The 22,811-nt window shown below is 40.8% G+C and overlaps 1 protein-coding gene across 3 annotated transcripts in view; it reads left to right on the top strand.

The window, feature by feature from the left end:
• KALRN (kalirin RhoGEF kinase) overlaps positions 1–22,811 on the top strand; it is a 559,448-nt gene that overhangs the window by 457,109 nt on the left and 79,528 nt on the right. For 2 of the 3 annotated variants that reach the window (XM_063116665.1, XM_063116664.1), the window contains exon 1: positions 16,156–16,323. In XM_063116665.1, coding sequence (XP_062972735.1) covers positions 16,236–16,323 — 88 coding nt within the window. In that variant the 5' untranslated portion in view covers positions 16,156–16,235. Of the gene's footprint in view, positions 1–3,979; positions 4,227–16,155; positions 16,324–22,811 lie in introns of those variants that run through there. The other variant, XM_063116666.1, reaches the window with a different exon arrangement.

Here is a 22,811-nt window from a genome sequence, read left to right as displayed (position 1 = left end):
TAGGTTGGGCTAAGAGTTTGTGACTGGCCCAAAGTCACCCACTGGGCTTCCATGGCCGAGTGGGGACTAGAACTCGGATCTCTGATTCCTACAACACCTTAGCCACTACATCACACTGGCCTATTACTGTAAGCAACAGGTGGATCCCGTCTTCTGCATCTTCTTTCTGTTTCATTTGATGCTGTTTGATGCTAATGGGCATGATACAGGCTGTCTGGGCATACACACACACTGTACTACTGTTAAATCCAGAATAGAGTGATTTCACACTGCTGCTGGCACCTATTTTTTCATAAGACAGTAAACATGGACATCTAGTGGTCATATTTTGCTTTGCATGCAAACTGTGTTCTAGTCGATCTAAAATTTAACTTGAGCCAGATTCTCCCAGCTTTTTAAATAGTTATATTATCCATATAGCATAAGCCTAATTTATAACATCATGACCTTAATATATGTCACTATAGTCATAGTACTTGTTGCTAGGCTGAAATTCTTTGAATGAGTCAAGCTGGTGAAAGTTTCATCATTTCATTTCACCTGTTTGAGCCTTTGACAATGTAGCTTCCAAGTGTTACTGGATGAGGCATCTGATGTAAGAAATGGACAAGAGTGAACAAACTGAAGCTTAATTCGGACAACACAGAGCTCCTTCTAGTCAGTTGAAAGGCAAATCAGGGAATAGAGATGCAACCTGTGCTGGATGAGGTTACACTGCCCTTGAAAACTTAGGTTCACAGTTTGGTTGTATTCCTGGATTCAGCCTTGAACCTGGATGCCCAGGTTTCGGCAGTGGCCAGAAGTGCATTTGCACACCTAAGGCTAGTGTGCCAACTGCACTCATTCTTGGACAAGTTGGATCTGGCCATAGTGACCAGATGCATTAGAGACATCCTGTTTGGACAATTTGTAACATGATCTATATTGAGCGGCCTTTGAAAACTGTTTAGAAACTTCAACTGGTCCAGCCAGACTGTTGACTGGGGCCAGTTGTAGGGAGCACATGACTTGCTTGTTGCAATAGCTCCACTGGTCTGTGTCCAGACAGAATTCAAAGTGTTGGTTATGACCTATAAAACCCTATACAATTTGGGACCAGACTTTTTGAAAGACTACATTCTCTATTATGAACTTATCTGAGTTTTAAGATCCTAAGAAGAATCTTAAAACAGTCAAATACATTTAAAATTATATTTTGTGATCAAATATGTTTTGCAACTCAGATTTTGAGAAGAAAAATACATTTAGGGATGTTTATTTTCAGCAAAAATATATTTTTAAATGATCCTCTGTTCTGCCACTATTTAGAGACACATTTTATTGTTTTAGTTGTTAAGTTTTATTTCTTACTGTTTTTTAACTGATGTGTTTTAACTGATGTGGTAGTTTTAACAGTGTAATATTTTATCTGTATTGTTTGTGCACTTTCCACTAATTTTAGTGGAAAGGTGGATATGAATAAAATAAATAAATGACTGAAATGAAGCAGACTGGATGAGCCTAGGGGCATAAAGGCCTTCAGAATTATTTATGATTGATTACGTATTATCTCTAGAGAAGATTCAAGCTTGTGTAAAAATATGGGACTGGGAGTAGACAAATCAGTCTATTTCCGGCCCACATCACTTTCGCCTCTGTTTGCTCATAAGTGGGTATCATATCATTTTCATGTTAATCTGCAAGGTGCTTTTTTAAGCTTCATGAAAATTCATATTAAAATGCATATTTAAATATGTATTTTTGAAAATATTTTTGCTCAAAGTACACATTTCTAAACTCAAAGCATGAGTTTTTAGACATTTTATAACCAAATACTAATTTTTAATGTTATTTGGCTATTTGCTTGTGTTTTTTGAGTCAAGAACTGCAACATTTAGAGAAATCCAAAATCTGATGGATAATTATAATCCATTCTGCAGAGCAGGAGGTGCAGTTCAGGTCAATTCGTCTTGCAGCTCCAAGTGAACAACTTGCTCCTACAAGGGCTAGAGATGAATAACAGCCGCCTGAGCCTCTGCCTCCAGTCCACCTCTGCCTTAGCCATCTTTGCTGGAGACCTGCAGACCCTTAAAGGACCACCTCCCTAATCTGAAGATGGGCTCTTCTTCATTCCATGGCCTCCAGCATGACATACTCCCATTAATAATGTACCACTGAGGTAGTGTGGAAGGCTCTCAGTTCCTCAAGCCCAGGGGAAGGTGCCTGTGAAGGTCCCAACTCCAGCTCTGTGGACCCAGGTGCTGTGGGATCCGAGTCAGTGACTTCTTCCTGCCAGCCTCATGTTCAGTGAGGTCATCAGCCTCCTGCTCAGAAGGAGGAGCTTGGTCTACCTCCTCAGCTGGCAACACTGAACCCTCTGGCTCAACCTCTTCCTCCTCCTCTGAGGCCAGGGCCAAGAAATGCAGCACCATTCGGTGTATGAATAGATAGTCCACAGCAGAATGTGCCCTAAGCTGATTCTGAGGACAGCTTGGCAGCCAACCTCCAAGGACCAATTTGGCAGTCAACTTCTTTGAAGCAAGAAACACACACACACAAACACACACACACAGATGAAGATAGATCAGGAAGCAGTTTTGTTTACACCTTCCCTGGAAATTCTACATATAGAACTATTGTGGAAGGGCAATTGTGTTACTGGTACACATTCAGGGTTTTTTTGTAGGGGCTAGGAAGTAATACATACCGAATAGAGTGGCAAGATTATGAGTTCCCATGGTGTAGAAATGCTAAGAAAACTTTGACCTGGCAGATCTGGATCTCAGGGTCTAAGCAGTGTTACAAATAGAGGGCAAATCAATGTTCTGTTACATTCTGAAGGTGAGGATGGGGCAGGATGGAACTGTTGCCTTCTTATAAATGGCAGATTAAAATAAATATCCTCTCAACATTGCCCACAGAACAGATGCAAACAGTTAGTTCTTGTATAGACTGCACTTATCAATATCTGTGTTTCTAAATTTGCGTTTTCCAGCACTCCTTTGCTGTTTTCTCCCCTTTGTCTCATTCTTGGATGGTAAATTCTTAAAGCAAGTGTCTGCTTTATTTAATTCTGTAATGCACCATTTACATTGATGGCACTCTTTAGCTAACAATGATGATAATAACCATTGTCTCTCTCCCAAAGGAAGTAGTAAATGCCTCAGAGGCTCCATCACTTTAAAACTAGTGATCCTGCAATAAACTATCCTTTTCCAGGAAACAGAAAGTGAGGGACTCTTGAAGGCAAAATTAGCAGTCATAAATCATAACCGAAGGTTATGGATGTCTTGGTAACAGCAATTTAATCACAGAGGGATTCTCCAAGCATACCTTTTAAGCAAGGGCACTTTTGCCTTATAGTCTTCCAGCATGGCTGGCTGGGGAATGCTAGGAGTTATAGGACTTTTTTCTGTTTAACATGCAGAGAACTGTGCTCTTAGAACTTACCTACATGAACTATTTATTGTACACTAATGATTGGCCACTCACAGAAGTTTGCAGGTCCATTACATGATGCCATCAGCCTCCAGGATTTCTCTTGTGCTTTCCCCAAAAAATCTCGCTACCCCCCCCCCGCCCCAAGATAATCCATTATCTAAAATAATTGTGAGATTAATTCCTCCAGTAGATGGTGGTGTTTCATTGAGCTTTATGAAACATTGGCCAGAGGGGAAGGTTTCAGTTACAAATCACATGGTCACATCTGAAGGAGCCTGAAGGGAACACATGAATGGTAAGGGGGTGGGGTTTTTCCCTTAATGTAAAGATGCTCTAAGACTCTAAAGAGAAAGGCCCAAGAAAAAACATGAATGGTAAGGGGGTGGGGTTTTTCCCTTAATGTAAAGATGCTCTAAGATTCTAAGGAGACACAATGGACATAGTAACACTGAGTCAAAGTTCTGGTTATTGGCATCAAATGAAATAATATCAAATATTATGACATCCTGTTAAGTGTGACTCACTTCTCTTTTCTCACTTCTCTTCTCTCTCCTCACAGCTGTCTGGAGGATGTGAACTAACTGTAGTGCTACAAGACTTTATTGCCAACCACAGTAGTGAGCTGAGTATCCAGGTGGGACAAACTGTGGAGTTACTAGAAAGGCCAAGTGAAAGGCCAGGCTGGTGTTTGGTACGGACAACAGAGCGGAGTCCACCTCAGGAAGGCCTGGTGCCCAGCAGTGCACTTTGCATTTCCCATTCTCGGAGCAGTGTGGAGATGGACTGCTTCTTCCCCTCAGGAAAAGGTAGGCAGAAATTTAACAACATTGATTTTCCCTCTCCTGTTCTTTCACTAGCAAAGTTGAACTGAGGTTGCAAACAGATGTGCATAATTTCAGCTATCAGCCTGCTGTGCAACTGCACTCTCTGTATTTCTGATCTACATGCTTATTTTTTCACCTTTATAAGCCTGGGGACACACAACTGCTTTTCCTGTTTGGGAGAAGCCACATTTGCATAATGCTGTTTAGTGCCCATTGTGTCAATTGTAATATAATTCCCTGAGCATACAGCTGGAGCAAGGTAGTTCTATGAAAGCTGTTAACCCAGCAAAGGTCTGGGAGAAGACTGAGGGCTTATATACTTATTGTCCCTGATTCACTACTTGTCTGCTTCTTCAGTGGCTACAATGGGGTCTTCCTCCTCCCAAGTAGACCTTTCCTCTAGGCAGGCATTCTGACAACTCCCAGCATCCCACTTGGTCTGTCACTGCCAGTACTGTGGAGAGCCATAGGTCAAAGGCGGAGACTCAGGCTCAGAGTGGGGTCAACCTCAGGCGAGGCATCTCTGCAATGGGACTCCTCAGGTTGCCCATGTCTTCTATGGGAGTGGGGTTTGCTGAGGAATCCAAATCCTCCTCCTTAGAAGAGGCCTCTGCTAGGCTTGGGCCGATTTGAGAGTCTGACTGTTTTTGCGAGCAGTGCTGGTTGGCTGCCCCTTGTGTCAGTCACTAAACCACCTCTTCTTCCTCCTATCGTAGTAGATTTCAAAGTGTTAAAAGGGCGTTGGGGGGTTGGACATAAAATATAAAGCATCAAACAAAAACTTTAATCAGGTAAAAGTTTTGTTTAAAAAATAGTTTGATCAGGTGCATAAAAAATCTGGAATCACCAGTGGAGTGAAACTGACTGGCACGCCTCTGCAAATGGCAGGATATGGTTTCCCACTGGGGCTAGACAAGCCACAGGATTCTCTTACTATCAAGTATCAGATGTGAGATGTACACGCAGAACTAAAGGACAAAGAGATATCTACCCACCACCTTCACTACCCCACTCTAATCAGATATCTTTTGATTGTTCCTGATTGTTTCTATGGGGGAAGACCACATTCAATATTTGTTTTGTAATTAAACAGACATGTGGGCAAGGGGTCCATTCAGGTGTCTCACTCCTTTAAAGGAATATAATGAGTGATATATACCAGTCTTTTACTTTTGCATGAAACTCCTATTGCCACCCTTGGGATCTCAGTGGTGAGATATAAGAAGAATGGAGACAGGCTTCACTGTCTGTATCATTAAGTATTTTGTCTAACGAAATTTGAGGAATTAATCGAGAAAAAAGAGATGGACAAGGGACTAAATACAGGGATAAAAGGGTTAATGAGTCAACTATATAATATATTAGCTGAGAAAGGAGTGTTGGATAGTGTCGGGAAAGTGGTTTGGGAAACCGATTTGAAGATACAAATAGGACAGCAGAGATGGGAAGGACTATGGAGACAGAGAGTGTTGAGAAATATGTCACTAAGAATAAAGGAGAATTACTATAAACTTGTATGGAGGTGGTATTTAACTCCGGTCAGATTAAATAAGATTAATAAACAGCTTTCAGCAGATTGTTGGAGGGGTTGTGGTGAAAAAGGAACGTATTTACATATGTGGTGGGATTGTAAACATGTGCAAAAGTTGTGGAAGATGGTGTTCTTTGAAATTGAGCAGATTATGGGATTTAAAGTAGAGGTTACACCAAGGATTGCATTACTCTCACTGCAAGAAGAACTTAAATGTAATAAAGAAGCGAAAGAACTGATAACTAACCTGCTGACGGCTGCGAGGTTGATTGTAGCTAGAAACTGGAAGATTCAAGGAGACTATTGTATTGAAGAATGGTATAAAGAAGTGTGGGACATTGCTATAAATGATAAATTGACATGTAATATTAAAATGAAAAGAGGTATAGTAAAAACGAATGATTTTGAGGGTATATGGAAAAAGTTCCTAGAGTTTGTGTTTTTTAAAGGAAGTGGGAAACCACCAACAGATGAAACCATGAGTTTTTGGAAACAAGAATGAGATCCCGTGGTGGTGGGAGCACTGTTATGTTTAGTATAAATATGTTTAATAGGTTAAATTTGAATATATAATATTAAGGCAAATTTATGTTTATGAATTAAGTGATTTTATTTGTTTTTTGTGTTTGTTGTATATTGTTTAATAATAAAAAATTAAAATTATATATAAAAAAAGTATTTTGTCTAATGTAATCAGAAACTTATCTGAAGCACAGCATCACTGTACTTCAGATAAGTTTCTGATTACAGAAAAAAGTGCTTAGTATGTTGCCATTCTTCTCTGTGAAAGGGGGGAAATGTGGCTTGTGGGGTATGCACTGCCTGCATCTCACATTCACCTTCAGTAAGCAGATTGTGCAGGTTTTAGTATTGTTTACAAAAAAACCACCTGTTGGACAGTAAGACAAAATAAATGTGTGCAAAGCCTCTCTCACAGTACTTTCTACTCTTTTACAACAAGAATGAGGATCGTGCAGCTCTCCAGATCTTGTTGGACTGCAACTTCCACCATACTTCACTATTACCTATACTGGCTGGGGCTGTTAGGAGTAGGTGTCCAACAACATCTGGAAGGCCACATGTTCTCCACCCCTGTTTTACAAACTGTTGCTGGTTTCTAACACATGCTGTTCACCTATGCTGGCAAATGAGTTTGCTGTTCCTCATTCTCCTCGCCAGAGGGCAGTCCTGTTTTGCATTGTTAGAAACATTCTCCGGGTTATTCAACCCAAAATTTCACAACACATTTTTAATGTGTTAAATGGTAACATAGGAATGAGGGTCAATACCTCACAGAAGTCTGCATGGACCCTAACTGCTAGTTCTTGCTGATGTGCCCAAGTTATGTGTAGGCTGCCCCACTTCACACTCCAGGTGAGAGATCATGTGACTGAATGCTCCCTCACACAAAATAAATATGAACATCCCTTCACATAGAAAATGAGGTTGTAAGGAAGGAGACTTAACCAATTTTTACCCAATATGCTTCTTTTCTATGAACCACCACAAACCATATATTCCCTCTACCAACCCTGAATACCAAAGCATTCAGTATATGAGTCTCTATCTGCTGACCCAAAGTCGTCGTCTTCTTCTTCTTCTTCTTCTTCTTCTTCTTCTTCTTCTTCTTATTATTATTATTATTATTATTATTATTATTATTATTATTAGCAGCCATAAAGAGTGATCTTTTCCAGCAGGCTTACCCAGTTGAATTTTAAGATGCCTTTTTAATAATGTGCTGCTTTTAATAATGTATTAGTTTTAAATGTTTTAATTAGTTATATCTATTTTATGGTGTTTGCATTTGTGTTGTACACTGCCTCAATCCAGAGGGAGAGGCGGGTAACAAATTAATAATAATAATAATAATAATAATAATAATAATAATAATTTCTTACCCGCCTCTCCCTCTGGATCGAGGTGGGGAACAACATCGAATACAAAAATATAAAATACATAAAACTGATTAAAAACATAAAACCAATACATTATTAAAATCTCAGAATCTTTTAAGACATTTTAAAATTCAATTGGGTAGGCCTGCCGGAAGAGCCCATAGCTCAGTGAGAACTATGCCTAAGGACAGCAACATAATGTTATGCTCATGCATCACTTCTTGTCTGCCGGCAGTGGCCAGGCTGCCTATTGGGCTCACAAAGGCAGGAATCCTTCTGTATTACGAAGTGGGTTTAGAAAAGGGACAATATAGCAGGAATTAATTTTCTAGCTTGTGTTGGACTGGCCTAGAATACCACTGAGTGTACTCATAGCTGATGAGATAAATTGATTAGACTCATCGGGGGAAATTCAATCCCAGTAGAAATATGTAAAGGTGCTTTAAAGAGATAACCAGTCTGTTTTATGTGACCCTGAGTTTGCACTTCCATGTGGCAAAATCCCATAGCGTCCATAATTGATCTGCAACGGCCTGATATGGCAACCTTGTATGCCATGTTTGAAGTTACTGTTGCTTCTGCTGCCTTGTGTTGCATTGGCTTTCTCCCCTCAAGGACCAACTTTACTACTATGATACTGGTGTTTTCAGCATGTCATATTAATTACACACCAAGGATGGAGTAACTGAAAAGATTGTGGCCTTTAGCAAACTTTAGATTGGGCCCCAGTGTGCAAAAATGGTTGTCAGAAGAAAAAAATCCCTAATTTATATTTGATACTCCTTACCCCTTCCACGTGTCCACCCACCACCACCACAAACCATATATTTTATTTGTTTCCTATGCAACTCTTGCTAACTTAGGTTAAAATGAAAGCAGGTATGCACCCAAACTCGATTGAAGAATTTGGCTTTACAGTCAAAAAGAGCTGTGCAAGAAACAAAACAAACCTTAGCTGCGAATGTTAGTATTTAACGTATAAACATCTAGAGGAAGTTCAGAGAAGAGATCATGATAAACCTTCCCTTCTAGAACACCTTTAGTTTTTCCAGCAAGGGACAGATCTTCAAAAATAACATGTTAGTATGTTTATCTCGTTCAAATAAAGATTTTTAAAGTAATTCTTAGGGAAAGAGAATAATGTATATGACTTGACTACTGCTCCATGGATCATCTGAGAGGAATAGATTCTTTTATATCTGTCCTTTTTCTGGAGAATGAAGCTCTTAAGTTTTATATTATAAATCTTCAAAGGGCAAATGTAGAGAGAAGTGTGAATGAAAATCAACCTATCCAATCTATCTATTCAAGTCAAATTCATCACCAGTCTCCATTTATTTAAATAGCACCACCAAGCATGAACTTGGCATAGTAGAACTTAATTGTTATATTACGTTGGCATTCCTGTTTATTTTATCATCTCAATTATGAATTAACCTGCTGATTCTAAAATAGAAAAGCAGAGGTGGATTGATTGGATGGGTCCAGGGGATGGTAAATGCCTCACTTTGTCAGGGGATGGTGCCTGCTGCCTTGAAAGAGGCTGTAGTTCACCCTCTCTTGAGGAGGACCTCCTGGACCCAGAGGTATGTGAGAACTACCACCCTATTGCTAATATCCCCTTTTTGAGCAAGGTGACTGGGCAGCTTGAAGAAAACTGATTATCTGGACACATTTCAGTCTGGTTTCAGGCCAGGGCACAGCACTGAAACAGTTGCTCTGACCAACAACCTACTCCGGGTGAAAGACAGGGGGAGTGCTACCCTGTTGATTTTCCTGGATCTCTCAGTGGCTCTTGATACTGGTATCTTACTGGATCAGCTCTGCGAGATGGGAGTAGGAGGCACTGTTTTACAGTGGTTCCACTCCTACTTGCAGGACTGATTCCAGAGAGTGGTATTGCAGGATTCCTGTTCTACCCCATAACTATTAAGCTGTGGGGTGCCACAGGGATCTATTCTATCACCCATGCTGTTTAACATCTCTATGAAGCCGTTGGGTGAGATCATTAGGGGTTTGGGGCTTGGGTGCCATCAGTATGCTGATGATACTCAGCTCTACTTCTCCTTGTCGTCAGAGTCAGCTGGAGTGGTGAAGATGCTGGACCAGTGCCTGGAGGCTGTAATGGGCTAGTAAAATGAGGCTGAATCCTGATAAGATGGAAGCTCTGTGGATAGGTGGTCCCTGAGTCTGGGGATTTGGTAAACGACCTGTTCTGGATGGAGTTGCACAACCTCTGAAGAAGCAGGTGTGCAGCTTGGGAGTACTCCTAGATCCATCCTTGTCACTGGAGGCCCAGGTGGACTCTGTGGCCCAGATTACTTGGGGTCAACTTTTGCCTGACAACCGGGGCAGCAGATTACTAATGGTGCACCATTGGCTTGATACAATATTAGGTGGAAATTTGCCAATAGCTTCATTGGAATGTGGATTACATGCTATAAGTGTTTCTAAATGGGATGTCTTAGCCCTACAAAGTCATAGATTCTTCTACTAGCGCTAAGAGCATCCACACCCATGGATATTGCAGAAGTTAGGAAAACCACTAGGAAACCACAGGGTTATTACAAATGGATAATGATGTGTGGACCTCACCCTAAAATAGGAGTGAACACGGCAAGTCAATTTCAGATTAACTCTTTGTGTAGAAGCAGCCTATGTTTCTGTTAATGTTTGCCATTTCTTTGCTACTTAAAGTAAGGTTGTAAACAGAATATTGGAGAGACGAAAAATGGCACTGAAATGTTTGCATTGTGATTGGACTAGATTTCCAGCGTAGACAGTTTGGAGGCTTGGTTGTGTGTAACCTATATTTTGGATTACAGCCATGCTGTTTTTGGACACACTAGTAAAACCAGCCTTATGTTTGTTTACCAGATTTGAGAGACCAAGGGTATCATTAAAGTCAGTTGGTCTTGATGAATACACCCCTGCAGATATCCCTGAAGAAGTCACAATTCATCAGGTTCTTTATTTCCTCTGTAAATGCTGTAATAAAACAGGAAAGGCTATTTTGGGGAAACAACATTGTTATCGTTCTATTTTAAACCTTGAAGATTATTTAGAGGGAGACAGAAAGTGTGTGCCTGCCACATTTCCTTTACTTGCCCATGATGAGGTTTCATTGGATAAAATCATGGTGTGTGTTCTCAGTAGCCTTTAAATGAGCAATACTATGGTCTCTGGAGGGTGTACTAGAGACCATAGGATACAGAGAGGGCAAAAAGGATCTGTTCTGGAGACATGTCATGGTAGATCAGAGGAGACTTTGAATCCTCTAGAAGCCCCCAGAATGGGAGAAGAGGAAGTACAGCAGCCCTAATGTGACTCCAGTGCGGGTTTGAGGTTTGGCAGTTCATCCACCACCGCTTCTCCCACCCTCATCCCCATAAGGTTGCTGTGATACAAAGCTGCAATAAAATGTTGCAGTGGGGGCTGCTCCTGTTTAGCAGTGCCCTCTTCCAGGATACCCATTCCATTTCCCTTCTGTCAGTCAATATTCCGTGCCCACTGAGCATACTTGGTCCTCAGGTTGAGTTTTCGCCCTGAGGTATTTCTCTTTCTATTTTTTTTTCTTTCCTTTTCTTTTTTTGTATTTTTGCAAACCTTGTGTTTCTCTGAGTCTTTTGATAGCTCCTTCTTGTGTGTCACTGGGGATTATGGGGGATGTAGTCCAACACATTTAGAGGGCATCAGGTTGAGGAAGGTTGGTATATATGGTAGGTTCCAGAAGAAAGAAAAAATGGAATACCTGATTTTATCATAACAAAAGAAGGGTAAAAGTTTCCCCATGTCTTAAGTAAAACTGCAAGCTGCAAACCGAATAAAGTGCTATAAAAGGAATGTCACTAGCTTTTACATCTTCAACATCCCAGATCCCTCAGTAACTGGGACAATGGTGCTAATGGGAAATCTAATGAAACTTTTAAAGCGAATAGACATAACTTCTTCGTAGTCTGTATGTATCACAGTTATTAGCTCTGCACCTCTATGGAGCGTCAATTCAGGAAGCTTCTATAGCTGAGGAATTTTGGTGGGAACCGCTCCCCTGCTGTCCAATGTGCATGTCCCTCACAGTTTCCCACTTACTCCCTCAGTTCGCTTTTGACAGTCATTGTGTGCACCTCAGAAGGAGTTTCTCTTGCCATTTCGCTGCTAAAAAGCATGGGAAATTTGTTTCTCACATTCTCACTGAGAGCTAAGCCCCCCTCCCCAGTCCTCTCCACCAAAAGATATCTCTTCTCCTATACAATTCCTACATGCTTCAACAGATAAATACACAGAGACCATGATTGGTCTCTGCATTACCATGATCGCAGGAATGATATTCATGACTATCTCGTTCACATATGTTATGTTTGTCCATTCTAGTGCATGTTCAGGAATGCCAGGACTACTTGCATGGACAACAACAGTGATCTGCAACAGTGATCCTAGGGAAGAAACCAAATAGTACAAATATGCATTATTTCTGCTTGTGGCGATTTCCCAAATCCTAAAAAATTAATCCAGTTCTTGTTTTTCCATAGGAGGCCTTGTGCTCTTCTTCTTTATTACATAATAAATCTCCTTTGTAAGTGGCCGCAAAAGACACTTTAAATTTTTTTCCAAAAGGAAAAAAAACACTTTTTGATCTAGAATGGAAGTATACGGGACTCTCCAATTTCTGTTCAAAGTCTATAGTGTGTGTAGTTTCTTTTTTTTAAAAAAGGGATATGTGGAGTATTTAGATGGAAGGGGAAAATATGCCAGGACCTTTCGTTGCTACATAAAAGGGTATTGGGGGGCGGGGCGGGGGAGTGAAGCAGTTTATCATTCAAAGGAGAGAAAAGCAGAAGTTGCTGAAATTCCATCTTCAACAGAAACCCTTCTTTTGCATGTGTACTTAGCATTGGTCTGCCCATGTTGCTGGACTTCCCCATCCTCATAGAAACAGTCCACTGCTCCCTTCCACACGTAGTCATAATTACTTGACTCCCACTGCTTACATCTGGATGCTTGTGTCATTACACAAGGCTCAAAAATAACCAATGGTTTTGCCTGACTTGAGGTACTATAGCAGCATGTCTGTTGCAAAATTAAAACAGCAGGTTTGGTTTGACTATTCTGCCAGTAACTAGTTTATTTTCCAGGAACCGTGGGACTGAAGCTTAATATAGCATAAACCTGCCTGCTTAGGTTTTGCTTCTCCCTCCATAATTTGTTTGAAGAAACTGGTCATTTGCAATGTTTCCACAGGCCAAAAGGTACATTTAGCTTTACTGAAAGTGTTGTTTACAGTCAAAGAATCCCATTGTCTTTCCTTTGCATCTCAGGGGCATTCATGCCACCTGTACACTTCCTCAAAAATTGGCAATGGCCATTCTGCTTCTCTCGCTCTTGTTAGCACAGGTGAATGAAAATAGGGCTCATGGATACTGGGAAATTTGCATTTGGTTATGGGAATAAATATTTTGCTGAGGCAAAATTCTGTTACAAGTTTCCACTGGAAATCTCTTTCCATATTTTCATAATCTTTCAGTGAAACAGATGACACATCGTTATCACTACCTATTGTGCTCAGATGTAAACAAGTCACAGCTGATTTCAACACAGACATTGCAATGAACTGTGAAAGACAGCCTGTTGGATTAGAAATGACCACTAGTTGGCTCAAAAAAACATCAGGAAAAATGTGGGCTGAAATATGGTTTCTGGGTACTTTGGAGAAGGCAGCATGCTGTAAGCAAGTCTTTTCAAAAGAGGATTCTAGGATTACCAGCTTTGTTCCTGTCAGGTACAGGGCTTTGATAGCTATACAATAGGAAGGAATCAGAAGGTTTTGCCTTTCCCATTGCTGAATCTTCATGCCAGGAAAAGTTTCACCAGCTACTTTCTGCCAGTGTTGCTTCTGTTAAAGGCAGAGGATCCTACTCAACGAGTGGGGGAATTAACACTAAGGTAGTTTGAAACACAAAGGTCCTTGGTAGTCAATGTAGTCATTTTCCTGTGTCGTGCAAACCTATTGGTTATTGCAGTAAGTAATTTAGGGTTTAATTCTTCTTGTTTCTCATTACATGTAGTTCTATGTAACACCAATAATCAGCCCCAGATATTACCAGGAAAAACATATTGTATGTCTACAGAAGTAAACTTGCATGATTGTTTCCATAGGCAGAGCTGGCACAGAACATGTAGGATGGGATTTTGATGGGAATAGCTATGGGAAGGTGTGATGGGTATGGTTTAGGTGGAGTTTGCAGCCAGTAGTTCCATTATTTCTTGGCTTGCCGGGTCCCTTCCCCCCTTAGTGACAGCCAAGGGTTCTAAAAATTGGGAATATTTCAGACCCCAGCCAGCTACCCAAAGCCACATCCACCATCCCATCCCACATGACCCCACCAACTTAAAACTCCTCCTTCCTGCTCAGCTCCAGCTGTGGTCATGGAAGCCCCTTATATCAGCCATACAAAGAACAGAGGAAACCTTTTAAAACCCACCTGTTCCTGGGGTTTTAACAGCAGCCTGACAGGCATAATTAAGCAGGTGCAACTTTTCTCTTCACTTCATTTCCATGCTAGCAGAGGCTCTCACCTGCTTAATTTCTGTGTGTTGGACTGCTGTTACGACCAGTAAAATAACTTGCCAGCCCTAATATAATGCCACCATTTATTAAGGATGTTCCAAAGGAATTTATAGTCCAGACACATCACACCATAATAAACTAAGGAAAGCAAACTGCTCCCTGTGGTATTCTTCAAATAGATAAAATAGCTACCTCTAAGAACAAACAAGGAAGGGAGTGGCAAGAATCACAGCAAAAGTTGACAGCTTCCCTCCTTAAAACTTCATGCCCAACATTGCTCAAAGATGTCATCCACACCCTTCAGTCTGCAAACTACTCTCTCCAGAATAGGGCTTCTGAAGGTAATGAGTAGTAAAGCTATCAATGAAGCTAATTCAATATTCCTGAATATTGAACCTTCACATCTATCAGCCACATCCACATCCTGGAGTACAACATCAGCGGATTAACCAATAGACTTCCCATTGGAACTACTGCTTGCTTAAAAATGTGTATTGCAGTTAGAAATGATTAGTTACCCTCTCTGTACCTGGCAGGCTGCCTGCATTATTATTATTATTATTATTATTATTATTATTTATTTATATAGCACCATCAATAGACAGAAATCTAACTGGTGAAGCTTTCTCCATCCCTGCATCTTATGCCATGAACACTTTACCTGCTGAGTTGCTGTAAAAAAAAATAGAAGCATTGCCAGAAAAATAAAGAGTGCAAACCTTATTACTATTTTTTCCTAAATAATCTGTTTTTAACAGCTACATCATGGCATTTTGAAATTCAACATCTCTGCATATTTATGTTGGCAAATGCTGCTCCTGTTGAATTTCTTTCCATAAGGCAGCCAGACTGCATGTCTTTAAATCAAAGGAAACCCTACATTAACTGCAGTGCAGACATTTTATTTTAATGCATTCCAAACTCACTGATATTTTTGAATATCACACATGACAAAGGAAGCCCTAGAGTGGAATGGCTATTGAGGGGAAGAAACAGAATTTGATTCTTCAGCAGCTGATCCAGCTAGGGTTGCCAACTTTTTAACAGGCCCTACCACTGTGTCTTTAGCACAGAAACTTGGTCCTCTTACCCTTCTGTTAAAGGCACAACATTAGGGTTGCCCATTTCTTTTTTTCTTTGTCCATTTCTGAACCAGCCCCTTTAACAGCAGTTTGATCTGCAACAATTAGTTAGCTATAAGGTTTAGCTTCATATCCAGAACAGGTTCACCTGTTGATTTTTGCGTATTAAATCTATACTAAAGGAGCAGAAGCCTTCCTGCCTCTAGCCAGTTGGCAACTCTGTACAGGAACCAGCCGAAAAAATAAAGAGGCAATTCCCCTCCAGAAACGTTGCGAAAGTGTTTAGAAAGAAGCAGCAACTTCTTAAGCGCCACCAACAGGCTGTATCCGGAAGTATTAGCAATGGGTTGATCGACCAGAATCTGACCAGAATCAAGAGCTATATAGCTAAGAAGAGCGGGGAGTATCTGTAGACTTCTTTCTTCTCTCTTTTGAAGACATTTTTAAAAGTCTCTTTTTAGGGAGCTCATTGCAGCATATCTATAGCAGAACAAACTATAGATCGAAAGTGACAGGCTGCCTACTTTGTCAACAGACATTTGTAACAGAGGCAGATTGTCTTTTGTTTTTCGAATAAACAGAAGAATTCCTCGTGCAATGTTTTGGCTACAGAGAAGAACTTCGCGGTTTGTAGTAGGTGCGTTTGCCCTCTCTCTTTTTGTCACTCTCTCTCTGCTTGTCTGTCCGCGTTGCATAATAATGTTCTGAGCCAGGCTTGCAGGCAAAGGCAGATAGACACCAGCTGGGGTTGAGCGAGTGGGCGCGCCCACTTCTGCAGGGGCTCCTCCCTCTCTCCCGTCCAAAGGTAGTTTTCTTCCTCACTCTCTTTGGAGATACTGTGAAGTCAAGCCTGCAATCGGCCGGTGGGCTTTCCAAAGCCTGGTGGATGATTGTCATGAGTACCCCCGAGGCAGAATGAAGGGTGGGAGGCAGGCGTATGCCAGCACGCCTTGTCTGGGCTGGTTCATTACAAAGTGCTGCTGCTGCTTCCCAACGTGCAAAGGTTAGTAGCTAGAGGTTCTTTTGAATTGGAAGTGAGAGGCTGGACTGGATGATACTTTGGTTAAATCAAGAGCTAAATATTTGTTTATCTCTGCTTTGGAAAGATTAAGCTACAAATGAGTAGCCCTGACTTTATTACATTACTGGTATCCAAGGTGTTTTTGGAGTTCTTTCTCTCCAAAGGCACCAGGAAAAAGATACTCTTTTGTTATGTTTATGCTTCTTTAATCCCTCCCAGCACTCTCTCTCTCTCTCTCTCTCTCTCTCTCTCTCTCTGTACTAGTATGTATGCATAAATATATGCGTGCACACACAATGTTTAGTGGTTTCTAGTTACTGCTAATATGTCATGTAACTTCATATCTGTTTGTTCATCACTTGAAATGGCTTTTGCTGGGGGAGGGGGGAAATGCTTCTCACAGAAAAAAACTTCTGGGCAGTATCCATTGCTTTTGGAACTGCAGCTCATTCTAATATATCTATTCTTTTTCATGTGTTGATATGGTCCTTAGAGCTACAGTGTCTGTAGTCGTTGAGTAGACCCATTAACTACAGCAGAATTTATAGGCTTAGAATAGAGCTGCTAGTGTCCCACAATTCCAGATTCTAGTGAGCTAGCAAATGTAATTATTCAATGTACCAGGGTTGTATGAGTTTTATAAATATGTCTGATATAAAAAGGGTGGGGGAGAACTAGTCATACTTCTGCAGGCAACTTGGTGGACTTGCTTTGTCACTGAAAGAAACCCATGCTTAAGTTACAAGAGAACTACATAATTTAACAATTTGCCCCACTAGTATTTATTGAGATTACAGTTTCAAGGTACTTTGCCAAAAACTGTATGAATAAACAAAATAAAATCTCTCCAGTCACTGAAGTCAAAGAAAACACAGCAACTGGGTATATTTGCTTATCTTCATTTTCCCTGAACAATGGTACCTTCATTTAGCATTTAAGAGTGCAATCTTATGCATGTTTAGACAGAAGTAAGCCCTATAGCCCCCAGCATTCCCCAATCAGTCATGCTGACTAGGGAATGCTGGCAATTGTAGGGTTCCCCCCCCCCCCAGTTACACATGCATAGGATTGCACCTTAAATCTTATTAGGAAAGAGGGGAAGACAACTTCGTTAAGTAATTCTGCATAGTGCTCAGTATACCTCATTTTGCAAAATACATATATAGTTACTACAGTTGTCATAAGTGCTCTTTGAAAACAATGACCATTTATATTTGTATAGCGCTTAATTGGTTTGATCTCTTAGTAAGCTTATTTCACATTTTACAAATGGGCAAGTGAGACTGAGAAGGGGAGCACCCAATGCAATTCCCCCAGTCCAGCAAGAAAACTTGTGAGAGGACAAACAGGCTTCTGTGCATATACGGAGTGCTTTCTGGTTTTCCATGCATGAAAAGAGGCCGCTGAATGGAGAAAGAATCTCATCCAGCTGTCTGTGGAATTCTCATTTTTAGTTTGGGGCTGGCCAACTCCTATCACATGTTGGGAACTGGAGAAGTAATGATCCCAGTTGCAATCTTGGTTGGCATATAGGAGTCCATGATGGACTCTGGGTTTGAACCAAATCAACTTTAGTTATCTGGACTACGTAGAACAAATACTTCACCTTTTCTGATCCTTATGGAAATAATTATTGGCTTCCTTGCTTCTGTTCTTGCATCCTATCCCCAGCTTTAGATTTCTCCAGCCTAAGCTCCATTTCCCTGGGTGGCCTTAGATGGCTGTTGGTCAGTTGTAGCAATTCGAGTTTCTAATACTAGCCTATTTTTATAATGTTATTTTAAAGGCTAACGAGAGAATATATTTGGGATACTTGGGGAAGGTGTTATATTATTCACACTTGATTAATTTCTTACATGGATATGACTTTTGCATTTAGAAATTCCATATACCTCATGGGTAGGCTATCATGTAATGAATATGCAGGTGCATATACATGTAATGAGAACCTAGTATCAATAGGACACAAGTTGTATCCCTGTGTACCATAGGAGACATACCATGTGTGAAACAGCCTTCAGTTCTAATTTGAAAAGCCTTTAAAAATAGTCAGGCTTTGTTTAAATACCTCTCTCTCTCTCTCTCTCTCTCTCTCTCTCTCTCTCTCTCTCTCTCTCGTATAGCTCAGCTCTGTAAACTTCAATGTGTGTGTGTGAGAGAGAGAGAGAGGGAAAGAGCCTTTTAGGAAAGAAGTTCTTTTGTAATACATTTGAAAAGGCAAAAACCTCAGAATAGGGTACTGTAACCATCCAACCGCCTTGATAATCCATATTCAGTGTGCAACTTCTTTAAAAAATAATAATTAAGTCCCTTGAATATTTTGCTTTCTCATGTAGGAAGAACTGAGAAGCTAAACTTCAAAAAGGTTTGCTTGTTGCTATCTCACCTAAAGACTCCTATATATTCCTGCCACTAGGAATATTTTTTGTTTCCTTTAGCTGAGCGTAAAAAGTGTCAGCTATCCAGAGACGTGACTTCTGCTCTGTGGTCATATGGTTTTACTATTTGCATTTCCCCCAGTTCTAACACACAGTGACCATTCTATTACTTTCTTTACAAGAAACGCTAGGCAACAAGATTTCTTTTCCTTTGCCACCCTGGCAATGCAAATTCAAAGTCCAGTGTAAGGTTTCATTGTTAAAAACAGTTGTAGGCAGCTGTTTATCAAGCACAGATGTTGATGGACATGAGAAAGGGTTCAAACAGGCAGGGTTGCTGCTGCTTCATTGGGTCATTCCAAAGGTCATACTGAGTGCAGGTCTTATTAGGGCAAAGGAAGTGGTGCTTTTTGCATATCTTCAATTCAATATAACAGTAGGGAAACCTCTAACACTCTTCCCAGTTGTATTCTGGAGCATGTAAGTAGGTTGATGGCTCTAATAAATTCCATTGGGAGGAAGGGAGGCACATGTGCAGAATATAATGGCTTAAAAGTGAGAAGCAGTAGTAGAGGAGGTGACATAACGGTGGATTGTTTACATTTTTGCATGTTCTAATGCTTTCATTTGAGAAGGTAAATGTTCCAAAGATAATTCACCAGTGTAGCCTTAGAATATATTTGGATTGTCTTGCTGACTTTGAATTAGTCCTTTAACTGTTGTCAGGTTTACACAGGATTCCCAGGTCTGGTCATTGGTTTCTCCCAAGTGTCTGGTTTTGATCTCTACTTTCAGAGGGTCTCTTACAAGGATGGGCATACTTTCCCGAGGTGACCTGAAGACTATTGAGAGAGAAAAAACACTTAGTTTGGATTGCCACTGAGCTTAGAAAGGAAGCTCAGTAAATAAAACCTATACATAAGATGATTGTTTGTTTATTCCAAATTCCAGTTTTTTGGTTTGATGATAGGCCAGTTGACATTAGGCTAAAGTTAGCATTCTGGTTCCCTGTCCTTAATCCATAAATGTTTCTCAGTAATACATGTATACACACATGAAGACATTTAAAGGCTTTCATGCGGAAATGTAAATGGACCACGGTAAACGTCATGGGTGTTCCAGTATGTGGGATATAGTTGTATCTGAGATTAAAGCTTGTGCAGTTTATTAGCTGCTTCAACTCTCCCATGACCTTGTTCCTTAAAATGTAGGTTGAGATAAGTGGGTCTGTGCCGTGACTGACTGTTTCCACTCTGTGGAAGGTCATCCTCAAGGAGCAATCTAAAACAAACTAGAGAAAATGTGAAAGCAAACTTCTCAAGTTGGGAAAACATAGCTTAGTTTGGGCTCACTTATACTCTATATCCTACTTGGGCTACTAGTTCCTTGATTTCCTCTCAAACAAAAATGAGCCCCAAGTTCTGAACAAGGCTTCTTGAGTGTGAAGGTTTCAAATGTTAGTTGGAACAGTGCCTTTCCAGAAATAGGCATGCATTCAGTCTAGTAGGATTTCTTGGCATGTTGCTATATATACCTGTTATGTAGAAGAACACCATCTGACTCTGCTACTGTTCCTACACCTATACCCAGTTAAATCATTTGAGAATATGTGCTACTTCTCAATTTATTCTGGAGTTGGTCAGACCAGCACTGCTAAGGGAGGGGATTTAACCCTTCCCTCTCTACAGCTTTTGTCCAATCTAAATCCCCCCAAATTAGCCCAACGGGGAGGGGGGAATGAAGGTACAGATGTTCCCCTTATGGTGTCAAAACAAGAAAAGCTGAGAACAAAGTATAGCCAAACTGAATGCCTTGTTTTTTATGCACACGCAGCACTTAATAGACATAATGGATTCATGAGCATATTTCAGTTTGTGGTTTTGCACTTCTAAGTATGCATTTGGTTGATCTGTATATCTGCATTTAACCTTAAAGGCAGGCATTAATATTGCTCTAATATCTGGTGATTTCCTGGCTGCCTGGCTGCAAGCTGATCATGTTTGTCTTTCTTCTGTGGTCATAACAAGAGGCGTATTGTCTCCTTGTGTTATATCTGGCTAGTCTCACCTCTTCCCCATAGGAGCAACTTGTGTGTGAATTATGAGGGAACCTGTCATTGAATTAAAAGAAAGGGTGACTGGTACAACGTGGTGACTTGTTTGCATATAAATATGTGGTATGTATGCATTCTTAGCTTTTGGGGTCCATGAAACTAAAACCATAAATGATTTATTTAGTATTCTTCCAGCATACAATGCTTAGTTAGCCACAGCAGCTTACATAATATTAAGAACTTAAGGAGCAATCCTATGACCCCTACACAGGATCTGGGGGTCCATAGGATGGATAGTTAAGATTCCTGGATCTGGGGTTGGACGCAGCGCTGGGAATCTGTGCTCCCCTCCCATCCAGTGCAGAGAAAACTGTGGCAGCTGCCTCTCTGAGCTCACAGAAGTGCCAGTGGGCAGGGAGGGGGCTGGGGAGACCAGCTTAAGGCCTCTCTAGTCTCCTTCCCTCCTGCTTCACAGAGCCCCAGCTAGACAGGCAATAAAGCTCACCTAGCCAAAATGCAAAGTGGGAGGAGCATGGAGATGAAGATTTCCTCTTCTGCTCTGCGTTGGATGGCCGCAAGCCTGTGAATTTGAAAGGTTTATGGCCATCCCAATAGCACTGCACTCTTAAACTCTTAAAAATGAATTTAAATCATTTAAAGAGTTTAAGAAGCAAACAGTAAATACACGAAACAGCAAGCATGAATCATACTTTAAATACCCCCTACTCGAGCACCCCAAAGCAACATTCTAAAAAGAAAGAATATCCCTTAGTTTCTGAAAATTGAGAGCAATGGCTAGAGATGCATCTCTGTGGGGAGAAAGGTTCCACAGAGAATGCTGCTGTCTGTGCCGGCCCAAGACGCTTTGCTGCCTGAGGGAGGGCCTAAATGCTCCCCACCCAGACACCCAGTGTCTGGGTGGCCATAAGATCATGAATGGTAAGCTGTCATCAACAATCTAGGTTCATTAAGTGATACATATTATAAATATGTCCAGAAAAGAGATTGCATAACTCCATTAGCAATTTGATCTAATGTCCATCTCTCAATAAGTTTAGCAAATCTAACTAGTTCCATAGTGAATTTCTTATGCTGCAGCTTGAACACATTGTTTTTCCTTTATCCAGGGACTGGTTGCCCACTGTGTAAACAGAGTGCTGGACTAGATGGATTCTTGGTCTGATCCAGCATGGCTTTTAAGTTCAGGATGACTGTGGGTTAAGCAGTCATCCTCTTGCCTTTACACAATGTATTTTTGAACCTTTTGTAAATTGGAGCTTTCCTTGAGGGATAAACAGAATGCACTCCAAGGTGTTCCCCTCATAAACCTCTTTGAAAATGGTGCTGCAATTCCCTCTGATCCTCCCTACCTTTTAACTGCCCTAAAGGTACTTATGCCTAAGGCAGTATTTGGGGATCAGATACATTAAATAGCAAAAAGCCTCAAGCCTGTGAGTTATCAGTCCTTGGACTGCATGTTCTTGTTGCTTGTTGTGGGTTTGCTTCTCTTCACTCTGCACACAGGCAACCATTGCTCCCTGTAACTCACTGAGTAGCCCTCTGAGCCCTGCCTAAAAAAATAATTGCTTCTTGTTCTGTGTCTTCTCTCCAGCGGTCTTTGCTTCCAGGTTAGGGAAAAGGCTTACCATGCCTTTCTGTTATCAGTTGAGAAGGGAACAACTACCACAGTGTAGTTCAAAGGTAGAGAATGTGTACTTCTAAAAATCACTGCAGTGTCTTTTAAATGCCATAATATCTTATTAGTAGCACAGATTTCACTTTTAAGGCTATATATTGATCTTTGAACATCTGATTATATAGTTCTGATAGGAAATTATGGGTCTTGTATTCTTAGGCCCAGTGTGTTTCTATCTCTGTAGACATTCTGTTCTTAGACTTGCTTTAGCCAGCTCATGGCTCTGCTGTTCTCTTAATTGGCCCTATTGGTTGTAATAATATGACAGCTATGGGCTATTTCTGATTTAGGAGCTGGTCTTATTTATGATGGAGTATTCGTAAGATTTATAAAATACAGTAAT

This window comes from Elgaria multicarinata, chromosome 2 (genome assembly GCF_023053635.1).
Source record: "Elgaria multicarinata webbii isolate HBS135686 ecotype San Diego chromosome 2, rElgMul1.1.pri, whole genome shotgun sequence".
In the NCBI taxonomy this organism is placed as follows: Eukaryota; Metazoa; Chordata; class Lepidosauria; order Squamata; family Anguidae; genus Elgaria; species Elgaria multicarinata.
This window is presented reverse-complemented; position numbering and strand designations above follow the sequence as displayed.